Genomic DNA, 21,252 nt, shown 5'->3' with positions numbered 1-21,252 from the left:
CACGGGATCAATAAGGGTTTGTTTCTGGGGAGATGGATCCGTGCGTCTCGCCTCCTGTGCACCATGGATGTCTGAACTTCCGCAACTTTTGTATCAGAGTAAGATATTTCATCCATTGGAAATCCGGAGCATGAATGGAAGTATTTCTTAAATTGATTTATCATTCATTTCCCGTTCTCATGTTTAACAGAGGTTAAGTAGCCTGCGAATTGAATTATTAGTGTGTGAAAGATCCACATAAATGATTGAATGACTTTTATGGCATTTCAGCGGATATACTTTTGTTTTTTCATAGACAATTCGTCACCAACATATGTCAGTAAGTCAAATGGAAACGTTATTTTGTAATGTTTGGGGATTTTCGGCACTTTTCAGTTAGATTTCAGCCCGTTACAGAGCCAGAAAAGACTTTGCGTGACGTCCCGCACATTCTCACGTCAAATAGATTTTTTGTTGGCCTACATCAAAAGTGTCCGCGAAAACCAGCGTAGGCTACACAAGCTTTTCGTACGTAGGCCTACGCAACGTTTCTACGCGAGGCCCCAGGTGTTTACCAACAGATAGGCTATGCTACCTCATTCAGCAACACAAATTACAACAAGCTTACTTGGGAACCGGCCTCTGACTGTAGCCTTAGGCCTACTGTATATAACAAACGTTCTTTCTGTTTTTCTACTGTTCTGCACAATTTCTAGCAGGATGATGCAGGAGCCATGGACGTCCTGGATGACAAGCAGGGCCTGAAATTATCACCCGCACCACCTGCCAAATGCGGGTGAATTTTGCAATTGGCAGGTAACACTGGCAATCTACCTGCCACATTGGCAGGTAGCCAATGAGGAGTGTTTCACACGCGTAACTATCGCTAAGCAGGGTAGGCCTCCGCAGTTGTTATGGGCCCGGACCAATCAGATGACCGCATCAATGGATTGATTTATTGATAGCCGGGGGCCCCCTATCGCATTTTCTTCTCTCATTACAATCCCAGCAGTCATACGTGCAGCCACCGACCAAGCGGGAGTAAGAACGGGTCAAATTCATTTTGTTTCTGATATAAAGACGAGACGAGAGAAAGACAGGACAAAACATTTCCGACCGTCCTGCCAACATGTAGGCCTACACATTTTAACATCAACGCTGTATTTTTTTTCACTATAAAGTTGTTGAAAGTCGCTGCTGTTTCAATCCTGTCGGCCCACCCGCGACTGGCGCACGGACACACACATAAACACACATAAACACACATAATCACACACGGTGGATGGAGCAAAAACCATAGATGAACAGGATGACCTAAATTGAAGACATTATTGTAGGTGCAATAATAAATTAAAGTCCAATGGCTACTTCATCAAACCGTAATGTGTGTGCCAGCCAAGAATAGGAAAAGATGCCTACGACATTATAAGATCAATAACACAGATGCATCAATGTGTAAGTAATATCTACTGTTGTAGCTAGTCGTCAGTACAGCTAATTTTAAGTACTTTATAAACAGTAGCTAGTTTAGTCCTGTGGCTCAACTCTGGTTCTGCTACACAAATTTGAATATTTTCCTTTTTCTTTCTTTTTTGAAATATTGAATTTAAGGGGCTTTTATTTGTCATTACTTCTCCTTACAGGCATGTAAAGAATATAACACAATATAGTTCCTCTAGCTCCGTAGGGCAACAAACATATGATAGAATAAACTTTGTTTTCCAGCCAAAGCAAGGGACGTCTCTTTGGTCATGTTAAAATAAATAGCAGCAAGATACAATAAGATAAGATAGACTTTAGAAATCCCACACTGGGGAAATTCCTGTGCTACAGCAGCTCAAAGAAAAATATGTACACACATCAGAATAACACAAATACAAATTGATAGGAGAAAAAAATACCAAGTAAAATACCAAAGTATCATAAATAGAAAAAAGAGAAAAAATAAAAAAACATAAACAAAAAATCTTTATCTTAAAAATCCAAAATAAAATACTTAGAATGTTAAATATTAGCCTAAAGTGTATGTGTGCGTTCATGCATGAAGTAGCATGACTACTTTGACTAGTCCAACTAGTCCAAATAGTCCAACAAGTCCAACTAGTCTGCTGAGTCTGGCTGTTCACCATCTGGATAGACAGTCTGTTGTAATCATGTGATACTAGCTAGATAGTAGCTAGCTACTAAGGTTAACCTGCAGTCAGTGACATCAACAGTTAACAACAATCTCTATTATAACGCTTCACTTGGGTATGTATTATTTAGTAATGCTCATCAAAATAAACTGATGTATTTAGACATGAAAATCTGCGCAGCTGTGTGCTAGATGGTTCAAAAGTTATCTAACTGAAACTGAAAGTTCAGAGTGAAAATCACTTTGGTGACCCTACGTACAACTTATAGACATCTGGAACATGACAGGGCCCCCAACTGGACACTGCTTTATTGTAAAGGGTCACAAGCCAAACTGGTGTGAGACCGGGTTGCAGCCCAAGAAAATCGTAACATGTGCACGAATCAATGAATCAAAAACAACGTGACCATTTTACAAACTGGCGTGAGACCAGGTTGTGTATTTTATACTGTATGCTGATCATACAATGTAAAATCTTTAAAGTAACTAATCACACCTGCGTTTTCATAAAATACAAACCAAACAGAATCCAGAATATGCTAATATCTTTTGTTTTAAAATTTTAACTGCAAGCCACAAGATGTCTCCTACTTCACTGAAAAGTCCATTCTCAGTATATGTGCACTAGAGATTTAACATTTTCACATCTCATACGATTGTGTAAGTTGCATACTGGACCTTGATTGGTTTCTAGAGAAACTGCAATGTCACAAAATCATCCTGTATGTACATGCCTTAAGTCTGATTAAAGGTGAGCACAGAGAAACCTTCCACCTTCCGAACAGGAATGTCTGCAAAATCTTCACATAGCTGTACATCATTCTGCAAACTGAAGGTTAAACATACAATATACAAAGTTTTCAGTAGGGGTATTCCAAATTCCAATCATAAATCTGTTGCAGAAAATACCTTGTCCACATATGGGTGTTAATTGATGGAAACTTGAGTAAAAGGATTGCCAGAGTAAATAATGAATTATACAAATGAATACTGTCCAAACTGAGAGACTTTGGTTTTCCACCACTGTATTATGGCATGTGAACATATATCATAAAAAAAGATGTAGATAATAAACAAATTAAAGCAAAATTTGAAAAGCCAACCTTTTTTTTTTCGTGCTCCACACACATCTTCTTGTCATTGTCTTCTTTAGGATTTAACAACATTTCAATCAAATCTGATGACAGTTACTTGTGTTGTTGATGAAATGGCAACATGACATCAGACTGACCAGCTGTTGTAATCGGCCGGATTTCTCCGCTTATTTCTTTTCAGTGGCTAGAGTTGACAGAGAAGGCAGCAGTTCATTTTCAAATTCACGACATAACACAAACACACATGGACCTAACACATTAAAAAAAAGCAAAGTAAAACGGTTTTGTGTGGCAGGGCACCTTTAATGTTTATAAGAGAAATGCTTACTAGTTCGCCGTTTACTGTTCATTCTATTGTTCTTATAATAAAGCACGTACTTGGACCATCAATGCCTCGATGTGTGGGACCACACAATCAGAACGGTGAGGTCTGTGGGACTAAATGGTGTGACATAACGTGTGTGTTGGGCAGAACTGAACTTTGACATGATGGCTAAGGACCTCAAACTAGCAGTGTTGGAATGTAACTAAGTACATTTACTACTGGGCTAGTATTTTACTGAAGTACAGATTTTAGGTAGTTTTCTTGAGTCTTTTGTTTTCATGCCACTTTGTACTTCTACTCCACTAAATTTCAAAGAGAAATATTGCATTGTATTTTTGCACAAAAAATACATGCAGTTTATAAAGTACAACGTTTTATTATGAATTAAACTACTCAATAATATGATGGCCTACAACTCCAGCTCAAATGATTAGACCATTAAACACTTAGTTGATTAACAGAACTGTTTGGATCGTTTCCAGTTTCTGAAATGTGAGGATTTTTCAACATTGAGTACTATCCATCCATCCATCCATCCATCCATCCATCCATCCATCCATCTTCATGTGCTTATCCGGTATCGGGTTGCGGGGGCAGCAGCTCCAGCAGGGTACCCCAAACTTCCCTTTCCCGAGCCACATCAACCAGCTCCGACTGGGGGATCCAGAGGCGTTCCCAGGCCAGGTTGGAGATATACTCTTTGCACCTCTTTTCCACCTCTTTCTGCAGACAATTCCTTCAACCTTATGCTTTTTTTTGTGGTCTGACATGCACTGTTGACTGTGGGACCTTAAATAGACAGGTGTGTGCCTTTCCAAACCATGTCCAATCAACTGAATTTTTTACTTTTACTTGTAACAGAGTATTTTCACAGAGTGGTATTAGTACTTTTAATTAACCCCTGGTCTTGGGGTAAACAGTTATTTATTTTTAACCACATTGACCTTACTGCATGTATTTATTTTGTGTCAAATCTCATAAAGGCAGAGCTTAGTTTGTCCTCCATTCATATTACTTTTGCCTATTGCACCTGACCATGGTGGGAAATTATGTTGACAAGCGTGGGAAAAAAAAGGAATGGTACCGGTGTTTTTATCAAACACCTATATATTACAGGTAAGATGTGCAGGATACAACAGCAAACCGTTTTTTCCCTTTGCTGTTTTGAGTAGGGACAGCACCCAACAGCCCACACCCAGCCTACATGTCTTTTATTTCACTTGTGTAGGTGTGCATGTGTGTTTGTTTGTGTGGACATGCTTGACATAGATAAGGTAGGAGAATGTTGGTGACATTTACATAATCCCAGCAAACATACATTGGTTAGCTGGGGATGTCCCATGGAGCATGAAACCAAAAAGGTAAAGTGAAATGGAAATTGACCCTCTTAGTGTTTTCAACTGCAACTTTCACTACTGTTTTTACACAAAGACTTCTCATCCTGATGTCTACATCTACATTTAAAATACTGTAACTTTGTTCCTTATACCAACAACCCATTCCACACTGGGGTCAAAACAGCATTCAAGAAATAAAATGTTATCTTTATCTAACACTGGTAACTCTGAACTGTTAACTTTCTAGCTGGAATAAGACTGCTTTCAGTCTGTGGCTAAAAGTAGAAGCAGGTTGGCTTGGTTCATGTTCCCAGCCCGGTGTTCCGTGCTGGCTATGTCTACAAAGTCAAAAAGATATTTTTATATAAAATGAGGTGCTTTCCATGTACAAGCTATTTGTCATGTGACAGTTGTTAGGCCAGCTAGACAGATGTATCTGCCTAACACAGAGTTCCAAGTTGGAGCTGTCAATAGGACTTGGCAAGTAAGGAACTGTTTTGGACAGTTAGTTTTGATAGAATTTAGATTCAAGTAATTTGTCAAATCAAAATTGGGTGATGTTCCAGCCATTGAAGCTGAAATTTACTGTTTAATTAACCCTTCTGACTTTAAGTGTACTACATAATGTAAACATGTGTTCAGCTGATTTTGGTATTGGGTCTTTCATTCAGGCAAAACATTAGAGTGCATTTCCTCATCACAAATCAGCTTAATTCATATCAAATGCATGGTGTGAAGAAAAAATCCCAGTCATACTTGTTTAGGTGTTAACCACTGACAGTGACCTGTAAACGTGGGAAATCACAAACCACCCACCACAAACACTGTGTATCAGTGAAGGTTTCAGCGAGGGGGTTGCACCACATTCTTTTCCAAATAAAAATAAAAATCACTCTCTGGAATGCAGTGACCATGATAAGGTAAGGTAACATGGTAGACTGTGTGTAAAAGTGAACAGTGTAGGGATTGAACAGTGCAGTAGATCATAAATAAACATTAACTATGAGTATTGAATATAAACATGATAACCTGTAAACTGACTGATTAAATAAGAATAAAAACAATATATAACAGGGAATAAGTTGTAAAGTAGACAAATTGATATATAGGTAGAGGCTGAGAGAGACAGCCTCATGCTGAACGGTCAATTTCTCCCCTCACCCTTTGTGTGGTATTGAAGAACTGGATGGCCCTGGGAACAACATACTTAAACTTAATAATTTACTTCAAAACATTTTACTGTCATTCTCACTTAAGGGTAGTTCAAGGCGCCCATTTGTTTCCACATCAAAGTTATAAAATATGAAACTGCCATTGGTTTCATTAATCCAATATGTGGTACTGCATGCAATACACTTTGCCATCCACAAGTGGAGCTACCTACACCACAGCCTCCTTCCTCTTCTCGGTCCAACCACAACTCTCTCTCTTTCACACTCTCTCTCTCTATAGAGGAGGAAAAAAAACATCTCTCTTTCATGGCCAATGTAAAAGGGAAAACCCTGTCAACCAGACATGTCTCTCAGAGAAGAGCAGCAGAAATACTTTGACACTGAAAGTGCAGCATACACTGGGTGAGTCAAGATTTAGTGAGTATATTTAGTTCCTCTCTTAATAAATGTGTGTTAAAATATTGTTTTACATTTCGGTGAAATCTCTGACAATACTAGGCTTTATTATGTGTTCATCTGTAGGTAAAGTCATAACTGCTATACTTTTTTTCTCTATACTATAGATGTTGAAATTCCCAAACTATGCAAGTTATGTGGGGACTATGTTCAAGGATGTGATTTTTTTCTTCTTCTTCATTTTAGTACAGTATTTCCACAATATCTTTGTGGAATTATGATAACAAGTTGAAAATATTACATGGTTTTGGTACAATTTGAAATTTTAAGTTCTCAAACGTGCACATCTTTGGACATCAAACTTTCCCATTTCCCTAGTCAGAAGGGGCAAAAAACCCCACAATTAACGAGACTTTTTCAGATACAGGTTTGGATTTATATACTGAGTAATTAACCAAATAGTGCTTAAACTTTATGGGACACGGTGATGTGGTATAGAATCTCATACTTGATGAATCCACTAAACGCAGTTACATGAAAAATGATAAAGTCTTGGACAGAAATGTCGCTTATACTTTAACAGAAAAGGGCAAAAAAGTAATTTTACCATATTTGTCACCTAATACAATGATGCATGACTGACTAAATTTTAACTAGTCCTTTCACTGTCTAACTCTGTCATGCTGTTTCACATAAAATATGTTACACCCACTTGTTATCATACATTATATACAGTGGAATGTAAAGCAGAGCAACGTGCTTGGGCAGTAAGCAAAGTATGCCACAGGAAATAGACCACTGTAACATTCTTGTTTAAAAGTTTTGAGTTTGATGGGCAGCAACTTTACAGATAATTGTCAGTGGAATTTCAGCAGTCTCTGAAGAGTTTCAGTCTTTGTCATTACAAATAAACAACCAAACCAATAACTGTACACTGACATGTTGCTCTGTGTAGGACCAAAAAAAAACCCTACTCCTACGCTACTAAATCCTGCTAGCTGGGGGTATTTACCCATAATGCATTGTGTGTAATACATCTGATACATGTGGCCCTGTTGCTGTGTGTAATCTAGTTTACATACTTGTCAAGTCAAATTCTTAACATAAAAAGCTCATTTTAGAGGTTTAAGGGCAGTACTTTGTTTTACAACCTGAGTCGGATTTTGTGAGTTTTGACCATTATTCCCCTCAGCCATGTAAACATATACTTTACCAAATTAAGATAAAATGCTAAAAGCGAAGGGAGCCACTGGCAATGAGATATCTTTTTATCAGTTTCATCAGCAACATATGTGAGTTTCACAATAAAAAAGTAGTCTTCAGAGTAAAACGGCCCTTGTCAATGATTTAGTTTCATACACTACATATGTTGTTATTATTATTATTATTATTAGATATGTCTCCAATCTTTGCCTTTTTTTTATAAAACATTGGGTAAGTCTACGTCTTTTGGTCATCAAAACTATTGTTTGAATTAAACCTTTAGAGATGTTTAGAGGGGAAATGTCACTTTGGTGGAACTGAATTGTGACAATTTATTCACGAAACAAAATAATTGGATACAGATGGGTCAAGATGTCAAAAAGTCAAATGTGGGTTTCAAAACATTATGTCCAGCCTCCAGGGAATATTCAAAATCAATACAAGTTCTTCAAATATATGAGAAAACTAATTAAGTGTGTGTGTGTGTGTGTGTGTGTGTTTGTGTGTGTGAGTGACAGAATGGAGGGTCAGTCAAGGACATCCAATAAGTACCTGCTGCTTGTTTAATTCTTATGATGTCACATGAAAAAACATTTAAGTTCAAGTTTTAAAAGTAATGTGTGAATGATATTAAAACGAGCAAAGAAAGTAGCTTTTGAATGTGTTTTATGCCATCAAAAAGCACATCTTGTCTAATCATTGTCTTCATTTCAACATTTGTCTAGTCAGTTTTCACTGACCAAAATGCAAGATGTGTTTTGAGTGTGAGGCCTGACTGATCCCTCTTACTGTCATTGGGACTTGTGACTTGACGCCTACTACAAATGCCAACTGTCTGTAAGTGAGGCAGATGATGTCACAGCAGATTGAGGGGAAGCAACTGCTTCAAAAACCAAAGTCCTAATTTTCAGTCTTTACTGGTATTTTTAAATGAGATTGACAAAAGAAATAGATCTCACTGGGTCTATCAGGGTCCTGTTAGGTTTCTTCATTATGGTTAAAACCCTGAAACAGCTTCTTGCTGTGAGTGATGGGGTCCTACGTGAACACACATTTCCCTACCAAAGTTACAACAGTTCATTTATTTATTTATTTATTTTGTGTGTGTGTGTGTGTATGTGTGTGTGTGTGTGTGTGTGTGTGTGTGTGTGTGTGTGTGCACAACAGAATGGAGGGTCAGTCGAGGTCCTCTAATAAGTATCTGCTGCTGCAGGTGTGGTGTGGCATCCTCACTGTGGCCATGGTGGTCATGGCTGCACTTTTGATTTCAATCAAACCAAAGTCAACTGAGGTCAGTACATCTGTCACAGGAGAAAAGATACAGTACACATGGAATTGTGAAGTCATGTCTCACCTGTGCTTGTGAAATTCTACTTGTGTGATTCTTATGATGTCACATAAAAAAATAGTTAAGTTCAAGGTTTAAAAGTAATGTGTGAATGATATTAAAACATGCAAAGAAAATAGCTTTTGAATGTGTTCTACGCTATCACAAAGCACTTCCTATCTAATCTCTGTCTTAATTTCAAAAACATTTGTCTTTAAAAGTTTGGTTTTATTTTGTAAGTGAAGACACCCAGTGTGTGCCCCTAGGTGGCAGCGACATCAAGACGGACAGGATCCAGCACCTGGATCAGAGCTGTGTATGACATAGGGATAATCTGTAGGTGTCTCAGTGTAGCATTTGTCCACAAGGGGTTGACACAATAAATTATACAGTAATGTGATTCAATACAAACATCACAATAAACCACAACCACAAAAAGTATCTGGGAATTTTAAAACCTCTTTGACATAAAGTTGTATTTACTGCAAAGGAAGGAAAGTTAACTCTGGCTTCTGTCATTTTTATATTTACCAATCAATTAAAGGAGTTCCTACCTTATAAAAACCCTTCCAAAACCTGATGAATCATCTAATAAATGCTAATTTTACACCAAGTTTGTGGAAAAGTTGTTTTGGAGACACGTTTTTCACTGGACAAAAAATGCAATCCGTAGTTCTCCGTTTCCAGTGCAACGACAACGTTGCACGGATGATGTCAATGATTGTGATGATGATGCAGAAGACAACGGTTGTTTTGTATTTTTTCTAGGGAGAAGTCTCTACACTGAAGCCAGAAACCGTCAAACCAACAGGTCTAATAGGTAATCATTGATTTAATGTCAAGTTCCACTGTTCACTTCAATTGATGCCTTTCAAAGAAACGTAATATTGTATAAACATATCAAATTAGGAAAGTATGAGGATTTTAATAAAAACATAACATGCCAAATTTACATGAATAAGATGGATTTGACTCAAAACCTTTCTTTTGCATTTAACATTATTGCAGCTCCCTATAAAGGTAAGTTAGATTTTTTTTTTTTACTACTCACATCTTAAACCTTTATAATAAATGACAAAAACTAAAAAAATAATAGTGGACAACTCAAAATGTAAAAAGCATGGTGCACGTTTCCACAGTTATTGAATCCTCAAATAACTTCAATCATTTTGTTTTCAGGATCCTCTTTCTCACACATCCAGCTACAAAAGTGTGAGTACACTTCCGCTTCTGGTTAATATTCAGATTACCTCTCATCTCTTCTTCTTGTGTGGTTCATTGATGTGTTTTAGATAGCACTAATACTTTACTCTTGTCTGTGGTTATATTGTTATGAGCTTGAGGGCAAATCTTAAATGTCTTTGGTGACATACGTTGTATTTTTAAATCCTCAGTCCTTCATTTTGCATTCTTAAGTTATGTTGTTTGTGTTGAGGTTTCTACAAAAGAAATGGTCAAGCCCAAGCAATGAGATGGCAAGTTAAGTTGAGTTACCAGTGACAGCAGAATTTTTGTTTGACTTTGTAAACCATCAATAATCAGTGCTGGGTTTCTTGTCAGTGCCTAAAACCTCAAAGAGCAAGTGCTTCTTGCTAAGGATGTCTTTTTTCACTGACTTTTAATGGTCACACAAAAAAAACTACAATACAAAAACAGCTATGCCACTTTCTTGCCCAAAGAAGTCTCAATTGACCAAAATGCAAGATGTGTTTTGAGTACGAGGCCTGACTGATCCCTCTTGCTGTCATTGTGCATTGTGCAGCATAGAAAAACTACTTGACGCCTACTACCAATTTCAGCTGCAACAAGTTCAGACAAAGTCATTATGAGAAACATAGGAAGTCTATAAGTGAAACAAATGATGCCATAGCAGATTGAGGGGAAGCAACTGCTTCAAAAACTAAACTCGTAATTTTCAGTCTTAGCCGATATTTTTAAATGAGATTGACAAAAGAAATAGATCTCACTGGGTTTATCAGGGTCCTGTTAAGTTTCTTCATTGTGGTTAAAACCCTGAATCAGCTTCTTGCTTTGAGCAAAGAGGTCCTACATGAACATACATTTCTCTACCAAAGTTACAACAGTTTATTTGTTTCTGTTTTTGTCCTCGTTTTCTCACTGGTTTGAATTTGGTGGGGCTCAGGTGGAAAAAGATTTTGTCACATATTTCAGCAATTGCTTGTAAATAAAAGTTGTACTACCAGCTTATCTACTTTTAAACTTGAGCAGTATTTATTTGCCAACTACTACATCTGAGAGATAAACGTATACTACATTCACACAATGTGTCTGAATGCACACACACAGTCTGAGAAAATCCAGCCCTGTCATGTTTCCAGTCTCATGCATTGTGTTCCTCCCCCCACACACACTGCATTTTTCCTCTGAAGTGGGTTCCTAAAACCTCCACAAACCCGACACAGAGCTGTAATGTGGGCTGCACCGACTTTAGGTACAATCACACCCCACATCAAAAGACATTATCACACATTTTGTCAGGGGATGCCTGGTCTGCCAAATTGAAGGAAATTAGCCAATAATTTGAAGATCTTTTTTTTTACCTGATGTCTTAGTTCAAGTTGAGGTGCAAATTTAAATGTTTCAAAGAGTACATTGTTGGATTGTATAAACTACTGTAAATGTAACTCATTGTCATGTCACCGCCTAAAGTTCAAATGGTGATGTGAAAATGTTTTTATCGCAGAGTAACTGAAGTAAAGTTTGCCAAACACTGTATCTCACAGCTATGGACAATCACTGGCAAGTCACACTACCAAGATGTCTCTCCTGCTCCCTCGTCCTGCTGAACGACTCCATCCACTGCAATGACAGCGGCCTCTACTTTATCTACGCCCAGGTCACCTTCAACAAGCCTAAGGAAAGTCAAACCAAATTAGTGACTTTGAAAAGAAATGCCACCCTTGGCAGAAAACAGAAGACACTGGTTGAGGGGACCTTCCCAAACACAACAGAGGGCACCGTGTGGGTGGCCAAGACTGTCAGCCTTACAGCGGGAGACAGTGTCAGCTTAAATATCAAAGGGGATTTTCTAAAAGATAGCACATTGACATTCTGGGGTGCCTATCAGCTTCATTAGCACTGCAGTTTTCCAGGAATTTGTTACTATGAAAGAGAGAATAATTTGGGGTTGGACTGCTATGTTATAAGTAGGCCTATACTAATATGTTCAAACATGTGCGGTTGGTTCATCACCTAAAATTACTTCCATTACTTTGTGCCCGATATTTAATTCAGCAAATTTAATGCCAAGCAATACTCAAAATCACAGAAATTCAGTGACATTTAACAATACTGAATCTTATTTTTTTGGGTATAGTGAATCATGGAACACTAAAATGCTAAAAGCTCCATCAGGGTGGGTGAGGACAGTCAGACATTTTACTGACCAAAACCTTATAATAAAAGGTCACATCTTCACATCCTATTGACCGTTGGACAAACCTAACTTTGCAAAACAGCATACTGCATCAGTTCAATCTTAGCAAAGTCTCTACATTTAAGTATGCCAGCTGGTTCTGACTCTTGAAATTGTGTGGCGTACGGTGGTCTCGTAAAATTTGAAATGAACTGCATCTTAAATTAAATGTACTGTTGAACTGTAACTGTGGCATAAATGTGTTTGTTTTCAATGCTATGTTCTTGTGTAATTTATGATATTGAAAATTATATTGCTGTGGTTTGATTTCAAGGAGGGAAAATAAAAGAAAGAATAACAACAACTATTACAGTATTTGAAAGCCATTGGGTTCATTTCTTGCCTTTTATGTGTACTGTCAGCTGCCAGCTGACCACACGGTGGTGCCAACTTCCCCTGAATAAGAGGCGACAAGAAATACTGCATGTACTGTGTATCAAATCTGTCATACACTTACCTATATTTCCACAAAACACATTACACAACCTGACAACACTTTCTAGCAATCAATTTAAAACTTAACACAAGTCACAAAGACATACCCCGTGTGCCTGAGAAACCTCAAAAGCATTGTTAAAAAACCCTGCCAACACAAATTATAGGGTTACTCATCTTATTACCTTGAGGCTAACAGCTTGCACACAGACAGTACACTGCACTGTACAACTTTATAAACACTTTGCATTGAGCGAGCAGGAGCAACAGGTGCAGAACAGGAAGCCAAATATTTGGTGCAACATTAGTCATACCACTTCCCCTTCACAACACATCCACAGATATTGTTGAACTCAAAACGCCCCCTGATCAGACTCCTTTGAGGCATCTTGGTCCCTCTCAGGTAATGAGTGCTACATATCTAAGTCTAAATGTATAGCCATACATAACTGTTAGTGTATTTTTCTGTGTGACCATGGCACTGCAGTCCTTGAATTACACACTAATTAACCCTTGTGTTGTCTTCCAGACAAAATTGAAAATCAATTTTTTGATCAGGGTTTAACTTTTTCTTACGTTTTTCCAACACTTTTGACTTTTCTTGAATGTTTGTCACTTTCTTGATGTTTTCAACACTACGTAACACTAACTTATTAACTAACTTTGCAGTTATTTTTGGAAGTTATGGTCAATAAACCTCATTTTTAGGAAATTATACTTAATGTTTGAGTAAGAAAACCAGAAATTAGGAATTATTTAAACTGAAATTAAAGGAAAGTATGTTGATGGATACTTAGACTGTAACATGTCAACTTTTACTCAATACTATTTGAAAACCACTTCAATTAGTTTTTTTAAATGCTATTAAATTGAATAAGACACCCCAAAATTAATGAAAGTAGAGATTTGTACTTTCCAAAGAGCGTTGTGAGAAATCAATCATGTTATTTTGGGTAGTTGAAAAGAACATCTATATAGGAAAATGGGTCAATTTGACCCGAGGACAACATGATGGTTAAAACGTTGACGTGTCCCTGCAGCAAATGAACCAAAACCATTGTCTGTTTATTGGTGAAATGTTATTTCCTGATGCATTTCATTTGCTGACAATAATCAATCCAGCAAAAAGGAAGACTTTAAAAAAAACTCATAAACAGAGCCCATTTAAGTGATATTATTTATTTTAATGTAAATGGACTGTATTTATATAGGGCTTGTCTACTCAATACGTTTTAACTGACTACAGTCACCATTCACTCACATTCATATACTTGTTCCGAGTCTGCCATACAAGGTGCCACCTGCTCATCAGATAAACATCACACACAGTTAGCTCAGCATCGGGAACAGTTCAGGGCTCATTGTCTTGCACGAGGACACTTTGACATGGGACCGCAGGGCCAGGGAATGAACCTCAACCTTCTGACTGAGACGTGACACCTAATCCACAGCTATGCAAGTAAATTTATCAGATGATGTGCTTACAGTATGTAGTTATTTGCACTGTTTGCCAGTTTAGTTTATTTACATGTCCAAATTTCAGCGATATATAGATAGATATATATTTATACACACAGTGCTCACAAATTCCATCTATAGTGTCTCACCTCTCAATTTCACTGCTCAGAATTTAGTAAAATATTGAGTGTGTGTTCTGTAGAAACTTGAGAGCAAGGGAGGGATTTTGGACACAGCTATGCTGAGGTATAGCAGGTATTATGTTTACTGTGTTCACCCTCTTGAGTTTATTGTGTTAACATGCTAACATTAGCTAATTAGCACTAAAGTCAGGTAAGCTATGTGGTCATAATCCATAGTTTGATATTTCACCAAGTTATTACAATTCATCCTGAGGGCGACATAAATGGCTGGACCAAAAGTAACCTAAGTAAGTTCCTCTAAAGTTGTCAAGACATTTAACTGAAAACCACAAATCAACTTCATGGAGGTGCAACAAGAGGATTCAACAAAGTCAGTGCTAAACATCCGCTGGGAATGATAAATGTGAAGTACAGTTTAATGGCAATCAATCTTGTAGTTGGGGAGATACTTTTATACTAATTTATAGTATGCCGTTGCAGAGCTCCAGGCTTGGGCCCCCTCTGGTGCTGGGACCCATCTCCAGCACCAGGACCCATGGTTGAAAATCACCACCAGGGGTCTCTGAATCAAAACATTAGATGCAGGAATGATGACATTGTGAAGTAGCGTGGGATCATCATTATCATCATCGTATTCTGATCATATCGTCTCTGGCATACACAATTTCAGATGTCACGTCCTTCTCCATGCCTGGGACCAAGAGGGTTTGACAGACGAGAGGTGCCCCATAATTTAAATAAATTCTCACAAAGATGGACGTTCTTAAATGCCGGATCTACCCAAAAACACACTTACATGCAGCACGGGAGTTGACTTAATATCTCAGAAGTTGATGTGCTTTGATTACTGTGTGATTTGAACTACTTTGTTGCCAATACTTAAGGAACAGGACCTATTTTACTTTATATGACCTGGCAAAGATTCCTTTTGTGTGACGCCCACACTGTCCCTGTGGACGTGTGGGCCACTTTGATCACATCAGGATTTAGAGAAAGCAGGGAGCATAACATCACCTCCAACAGGTATCTACTGGGCTGCTAACTTCCTCACACATTCTTTTCAATACTTCTTTTGTTAACTTGTTCCTTTGTAGCTTGTCTGGCTTGTCATTTGTGTGGGCTTTAAGCCAAGGCTCTGTTGACATTTTTGGTTTCACAGAGGAACAGACATGTGTCTGGTTTAGTCACAGAAACACTAAAATAAATAAATAAATAAATCAAACATCAGATAAGGGGACAAGATAAAGAAACAAGTTAAAGCACTAAAGTGTTGAAAAAAAACAATGTTGACAAAAAAAAAAATTAAATTTTGACCCAGAAAGAAAAGTTGTATGGTCAACAGGAAGACAACTCAAGGGTTAAATCAAAGTAGCAACATTTCAAAAAATACTCCATTAAATGAAGGTTTTTTTTATCCAGAATTTTACTTGAGATTTGAGATTTATTTATTTAAAACTGGGACAGTAGATATTAGTTAAATATGCAAGATTAAAGCTTCAGAACATAAATAGTATTTAAAGAATATAGCCTACAAGTGTATGTGTGTAGTGTTCAATTGTGTTTTTATAATTACACACATTGACCTGTAAGCAGCATTTTATTATTGCAGCTGATAAAACGGACTGCAATACTACAAAAGAAAGGGGGGAGGGGGGGGGGGCGTTTTTCATCACTTCCTCTGTCACGTCAGTGACGATGTCATCTGACTTGAAGTCATAATAAGATGTAGACTACTTCCTTAATTCCAGTATGTTGTTTTCTGTGTATTTTTTTTTATTATTTTTTGTTGAATATTTAGTCACATGTGAGTGCTCATTTTGAACCAACTGCATATCATGGGATGGTGTCTAAGAATAAATAGCAATAGCTTGGCAAGTGTGAAAAAGGTGTTTTTAAAAAATGTGGATTAAGTTACTTTCAGCTACTGCATAATTTGCAAAGGCAACACACATTTGTTACTTTGCTGCAACAAAGTTCAAACCTTCTGGCAACAAAGATCAACAAGGCAACATGAGAAATAGACTTACTAGAAATCTATGAAATGCAGGAATCCATGCACAAAAGATTAGAGAAGTGGACCTAGGACTGGAATGTGACATTTGAATCACAAGAAACAGGTACATCTGTAACCAATGCTTTCAGACCGCTTCCCTCAAATGTACTGTTGGGGTAGCCTTAGCAAGGCAATTCCATCAGCAACTTCTGCAAAAGGCCAGCAATAGAGGTGAAACCGAGAAAGATGTTGCATGCTCTGCAGCCTACAAAACGTCAAAGATCGTAAACTTTGCCCTTGATACTAACTTCTACATCACACTGTAAATGCAGTCTTACATCTGTCTGGATTTAACTGAAACTGTTCCACACAGAGGACACATGGTCCTGCTATGCTCTGCTGTGCCACACTACATACTGTAATGCCCTGGAGCACTCTGCCATAACATGGACTACCACTGCCATCTTTTAGTCACGGTTCCATTTTCTTTGTTGTGATTGTTATTGCCACTGTGCATCACATCCACAACTGGCACCGTCAGACACCGCCTACCAAGAGCCTGGGTCTGACTGAGGTTTCTTCGTGAAAGGGGAGTTTTTCCTCACCACTGCACATGATCGCACTGTCGCACCATGCTTGCTCTAGGGAGAATAACCAGAATTGTTGGGACTTTATAAATTATAGAATGTGGTCTAGACCTGCTCTCTGTGAAGTGTCTTGAGATAACTGCTGGTATGATTTGATACTATAAATAAAATTGCATGTTATTTGTGTCAAGAATGTGAGGCTTGAACCCACAAAGTCAGATTTGAGGATTTTGACAAAAGACTTACAACTTGAGGTGTCCTGAGGAAGCCAGGCAGGTACAATAAAGATAAACCAAAATCCAAAAAACCACTCACACAACCCAAAAGACGCAAATGGAAAGAAACCACCAAGAAGAAGAGACACAGGGAATGGCAGGGAGGGAAGACAATGAACCAACAAGAGAGAAAGAAAGCCCAAAAACTAAATACACAAGATAACAAGGGTAAAATGAGGGACAGGTGACATGAGGGCTGAAGAACAGGTGGAACACATCAGTGCAGGGCAGACAATCACAGAGGCAGGAAAACACAGGGCAGGAAGTAACAAGGAACAAACACATGGATGAGAAGTGTAAAACGCAACAGAGAATACAGGAGACAGCATGAAAACAGGAAAAACTACAACAGAAAACCAAAACCATGACCATTTTAAGTCTAAGATTGTCTACAATGATGGCCTTCTGTGCTTTGTCATGTTCTTTGTTTAGATGTTTTGTCCACTGCTCTTTATTTCTTATGTTTTGATATATGCTAATCCTCTAAACATACCATATCATTATATAAGTTTATGCAATATACCGGTACATGTATGGCCGTCGACATAAGACGGTTGAAAGGAAGCTAGCTTTGTGATACCAGAAAACTATGCGAGATAGCTCAGTTTTGGCAGCATGGTGGCCCGGGCTGGAGATGCACAGGAGAGGGTAGATGCAAGTGACGGATCAGGAAGTGAGATTGTAGAAAGGGAAGTGGGAAGAAGGTAGGATGATGGTTGGAATACTGTGGGCCAGTGGTCAAACGTGGAAAATGCAAAATAAACAATACAACATGACTGAAAGACACCGGCAGCATAAAGGAAACTGAGCAAGGCAGAGTAAAGAGCACAAAGTGAGCATTAAACTTTGCCAAGACAGTGTGTCGTTGGGTGAATGAAAACCCGGTTAAGCTGACATAAGCAATACATGAGGGGCTGGGTGCAGTTAAGAATGTTAAGATATTACGAAATGGAACATTATTGATTTTGTTGTGGGGATAGTTTGCAACAATGGAAAGCCATATGGCTGGATAAGATAGATGGAAGAAATTGCAATGTACATTACCTGATGAGAAAAAGTTTACTAAATCTTTACTTTTTAAATTTCTGGAATTCCTTTTGTTGTTTTGTTGAAGGATGAGAAGAGATTTAATTCCAGGTAAGTAGCACTTACTAGTATTTCGCTTTGTTTTGGTACATACATATTAACACATTTAATAATTTGGAAAAAGAAAACAGGTTGGATTATAATTAAGTTAATATAAAAAAGAACATGAATCAATTGAAATTGGAGTATGGACAGAAAAGAGCAGTTTGGTGAGAGTAAATGATAAGTCTTGAAGGAATGAGAGAACACCTAGATGGAAACTGGCAAAAGGTGATTTTGGATGCGTTCCAAGTATTAAGTGAATCTAGTAGAAGATAATATGACAGATGCAGAGGAAGTCAATAAAAATTTGGTTGCAGCTTATTTACAGCCAGCGGGGAAAAAAACTATTCCAAAGAGTGTAGGAAGGGAAAATAGATAGAGTGTGCCATGGTGGGATAAAAATAGCATTGAAGCAATTAAAAAGAGAAACAGAAAGTTTAGGCAGCTTATGGCTCACCACACACTGGATGCATTGGTGCAATATAAAACAGCACAAGCTATGGTGCATACAACAATAAGGTCGGCAAAACATACATACTGGAGACAATACTATAACAAAATTGGAAGAGAAACAGTTATCTGAGGCATGGAGAGTGATTAGGAAAATGAGTGGTGTAAAGAACACATTATGAATTACCAATGTATAATGTATACCAATGAATAAACAATAGTTTATCAGCAATAAGTAATTTATAATGTGTGTGTGTGTGTGTGTGTGTGTGTGTGTGTGTGTGTGTGTGTGTGTTTGTATATGTGGTTTTTTTCTATGTAGCATGCATGTGTGCACATTGGTGGTTCATGCACCACATGTGGCAATGAACTGACAACATGATCGCACATAACACACCTGTACACCAACTCTCTCTCTCTCACACACACACACACACACACACACACACACACGCACGCACACACACAGACACACACACAGATCCCAGATTCAGATAGGCACCAAATCTAATCTATTGGTTTTTACAGTAAATAAGGGACTGATACAGGTGGAAAACATTGAGGTAAAACACCTAATAGTAGGTAAAGTGTAATTTCTTGGAGGCAAAGGTTTGTAGGCCACGAGACTCCATTGTCTGGTGGCCTACAAACCTTTGCTCTCAGCAAAAGCCACCTTGCATTAGTAGTAAAACCTCATTTTGACCCAGTTTATTCCATCACACATCAACAGCTCCCCTAAGCCTGCACACTGCAACACTTTATTTAAAAATGAGTTTCCTTCCTTTACTGCTTCCTCCCTCCTTGGCTTCGTAATCCTCCTTCCGCCTTTCTTTCCGCCATCCTTTCCTTCCTGCCATGATGTAATCTGTATTGTGTTTAAGCTTCACTGCGTGATGACCGCACAATCCTGGGATTTCATGAGGCAATGCACAAGCAAAATTATCAAAGAACAAAATAGGGATTTTTCAAAGGGTTCCAGATATTGCAGGGGGAGTTACATTTGGCCAATATGTCACTAAATGATTAGAAGAGGACTGATAATGATTCAGGCACACAGCAGAGAAAGGAAAGGGCACTGAGATATGAGGGCTCGAACTGCGGAGGGTTAGTTACCAGGTTTATATTCCCCCGGCTCCATGAAAAGAGGTATTTGTCTCTTGGTGGAATCGTGTGGGAGTTTGGGAGTTACATATTACAGATGACCTCTAACTGGGAAATTGTGTTTTTTTGTCAGCTGGGAGACATTTTTGTACAGCATTATAAAAATTAAGGAAAGAGGTGGTGATGGCAGAACACATAAGACATATATTATGGTTATTATGTTTTTATTTAGAAAAAGTTTTGTGTGTTTTACAAAAGAAAGAGAGAGAAACATCAGTAAAGAACGGGAAGCGAGTGTGGTTTACATTTCTTGGCCTGCTGACTTTGTGTCTTTATTGTGTCTTCATTTATCCAGATCCAGATATGACAGCGTCCTCATTGTTTGCAGTTAAAGGGATTCATTTCTCCCATTTCCTGGGTAGGGTAAAATGTCAGGGAAAATGTCAGTCTTTCCATTGCAAATACAGTATATCCTTTAAAACGTCTATCCATTGTTTAAGACTGCAAGGTTTATTGTAGCCAGCCAGTGTACTTTTACAGAGATACGGATAATTATTTAACCCAATTGCTTCTGTTATCAATCCAAGATACAATAACTTGTTGTTCCAAAGATTTTCAGACCCTAAAATGTGTCCAAGGATTAAAGACACACTCTCCTAAAACATGGAATTTTGTTCACATTATCATAAAACGCTTAAATAATGTGCATTTATGTGCAAACACAAATTCCAACACTGCTGTGAAGTTTTTTTTAAATTTTAAATGTAAGGGAGTTCAACGAGCCAGTTTGATTCTTCTAACTAAATTGTAGTTTGTAGATGTGTGTTGTGTTACATTTAGTTCCGACCATTTTACTTAAAGATGACTAATGTCTTCTGTAATCCCTTTCATAGTCATTATGAAAAAATTTATTTGGGAATGGAGCTTGTAGTCTGAGGTCACCGGATATGCTAACCACGAACTTCATTTGGTGATTCTTCTTATGAATAATCGAGAAGTAGTGGGTGGGTGAGCAGGGGGAACTGTACAAAAGCAATGTATCTATTTGTTTGTTTGTTTTTGTGTGTGTGTGTGTGTGTGTGTGTGTGTGTGTCATGTCATGTGGGTGCACATGATGATGATGACAATGATTTCATCCTGCAACAACTTGTGGCTGGTTTGCATTTGCATGTTGGAATAAGACAGTTCCTCCACACGCACACATAAACCCACACGCACACCCACTCACACACACAAACGCACACACACACACACACACACACACACACACACACACACA

The 21,252-nt window shown here is 38.1% G+C and overlaps 1 protein-coding gene across 1 annotated transcript; it reads left to right on the top strand.

Moving 5' to 3' along the window:
* Window positions 1-6,310: 6,310 nt before the first annotated feature.
* On the top strand, window positions 6,311-12,865 carry lta (lymphotoxin alpha (TNF superfamily, member 1)). The gene is made up of 6 exons (XM_032519021.1): window positions 6,311-6,443; window positions 8,808-8,931; window positions 9,736-9,787; window positions 9,976-9,987; window positions 10,147-10,179; window positions 11,712-12,865. The coding sequence occupies exons 1-6, from the start codon at window positions 6,385-6,387 to the stop codon at window positions 12,062-12,064; spliced, it is 633 nt and encodes a 210-aa protein (XP_032374912.1). The 5' UTR covers window positions 6,311-6,384; the 3' UTR covers window positions 12,065-12,865.
* The last annotated feature ends 8,387 nt before the right edge of the window (window positions 12,866-21,252 follow it).

This window comes from Etheostoma spectabile, chromosome 6, assembly GCF_008692095.1.
Source record: "Etheostoma spectabile isolate EspeVRDwgs_2016 chromosome 6, UIUC_Espe_1.0, whole genome shotgun sequence".
NCBI lineage: Eukaryota > Metazoa > Chordata > Actinopteri > Perciformes > Percidae > Etheostoma > Etheostoma spectabile.
Note: the sequence above shows the minus strand (reverse complement) of the source record. Positions and strands in the feature narration are given on the sequence as shown.

What these genes read in the sequence shown, in the direction of transcription:
- lta (XM_032519021.1), top strand. Translation starts at nt 6,385, where the DNA reads ATGTCTCTCAGAGAAGAGCAGCAGAAATACTTTGACACTGAAAGTGCA. An exon ending in GAAAGTGCAGCATACACTGG is followed by an intron (nt 6,444 to 8,807) that starts GTGAGTCAAGAT and finishes TGTGCACAACAG; the next exon opens with AATGGAGGGTCAGTCGAGGT. An exon ending in ACACATCCAGCTACAAAAGT is followed by an intron (nt 10,180 to 11,711) that starts GTGAGTACACTT and finishes TGTATCTCACAG; the next exon opens with CTATGGACAATCACTGGCAA.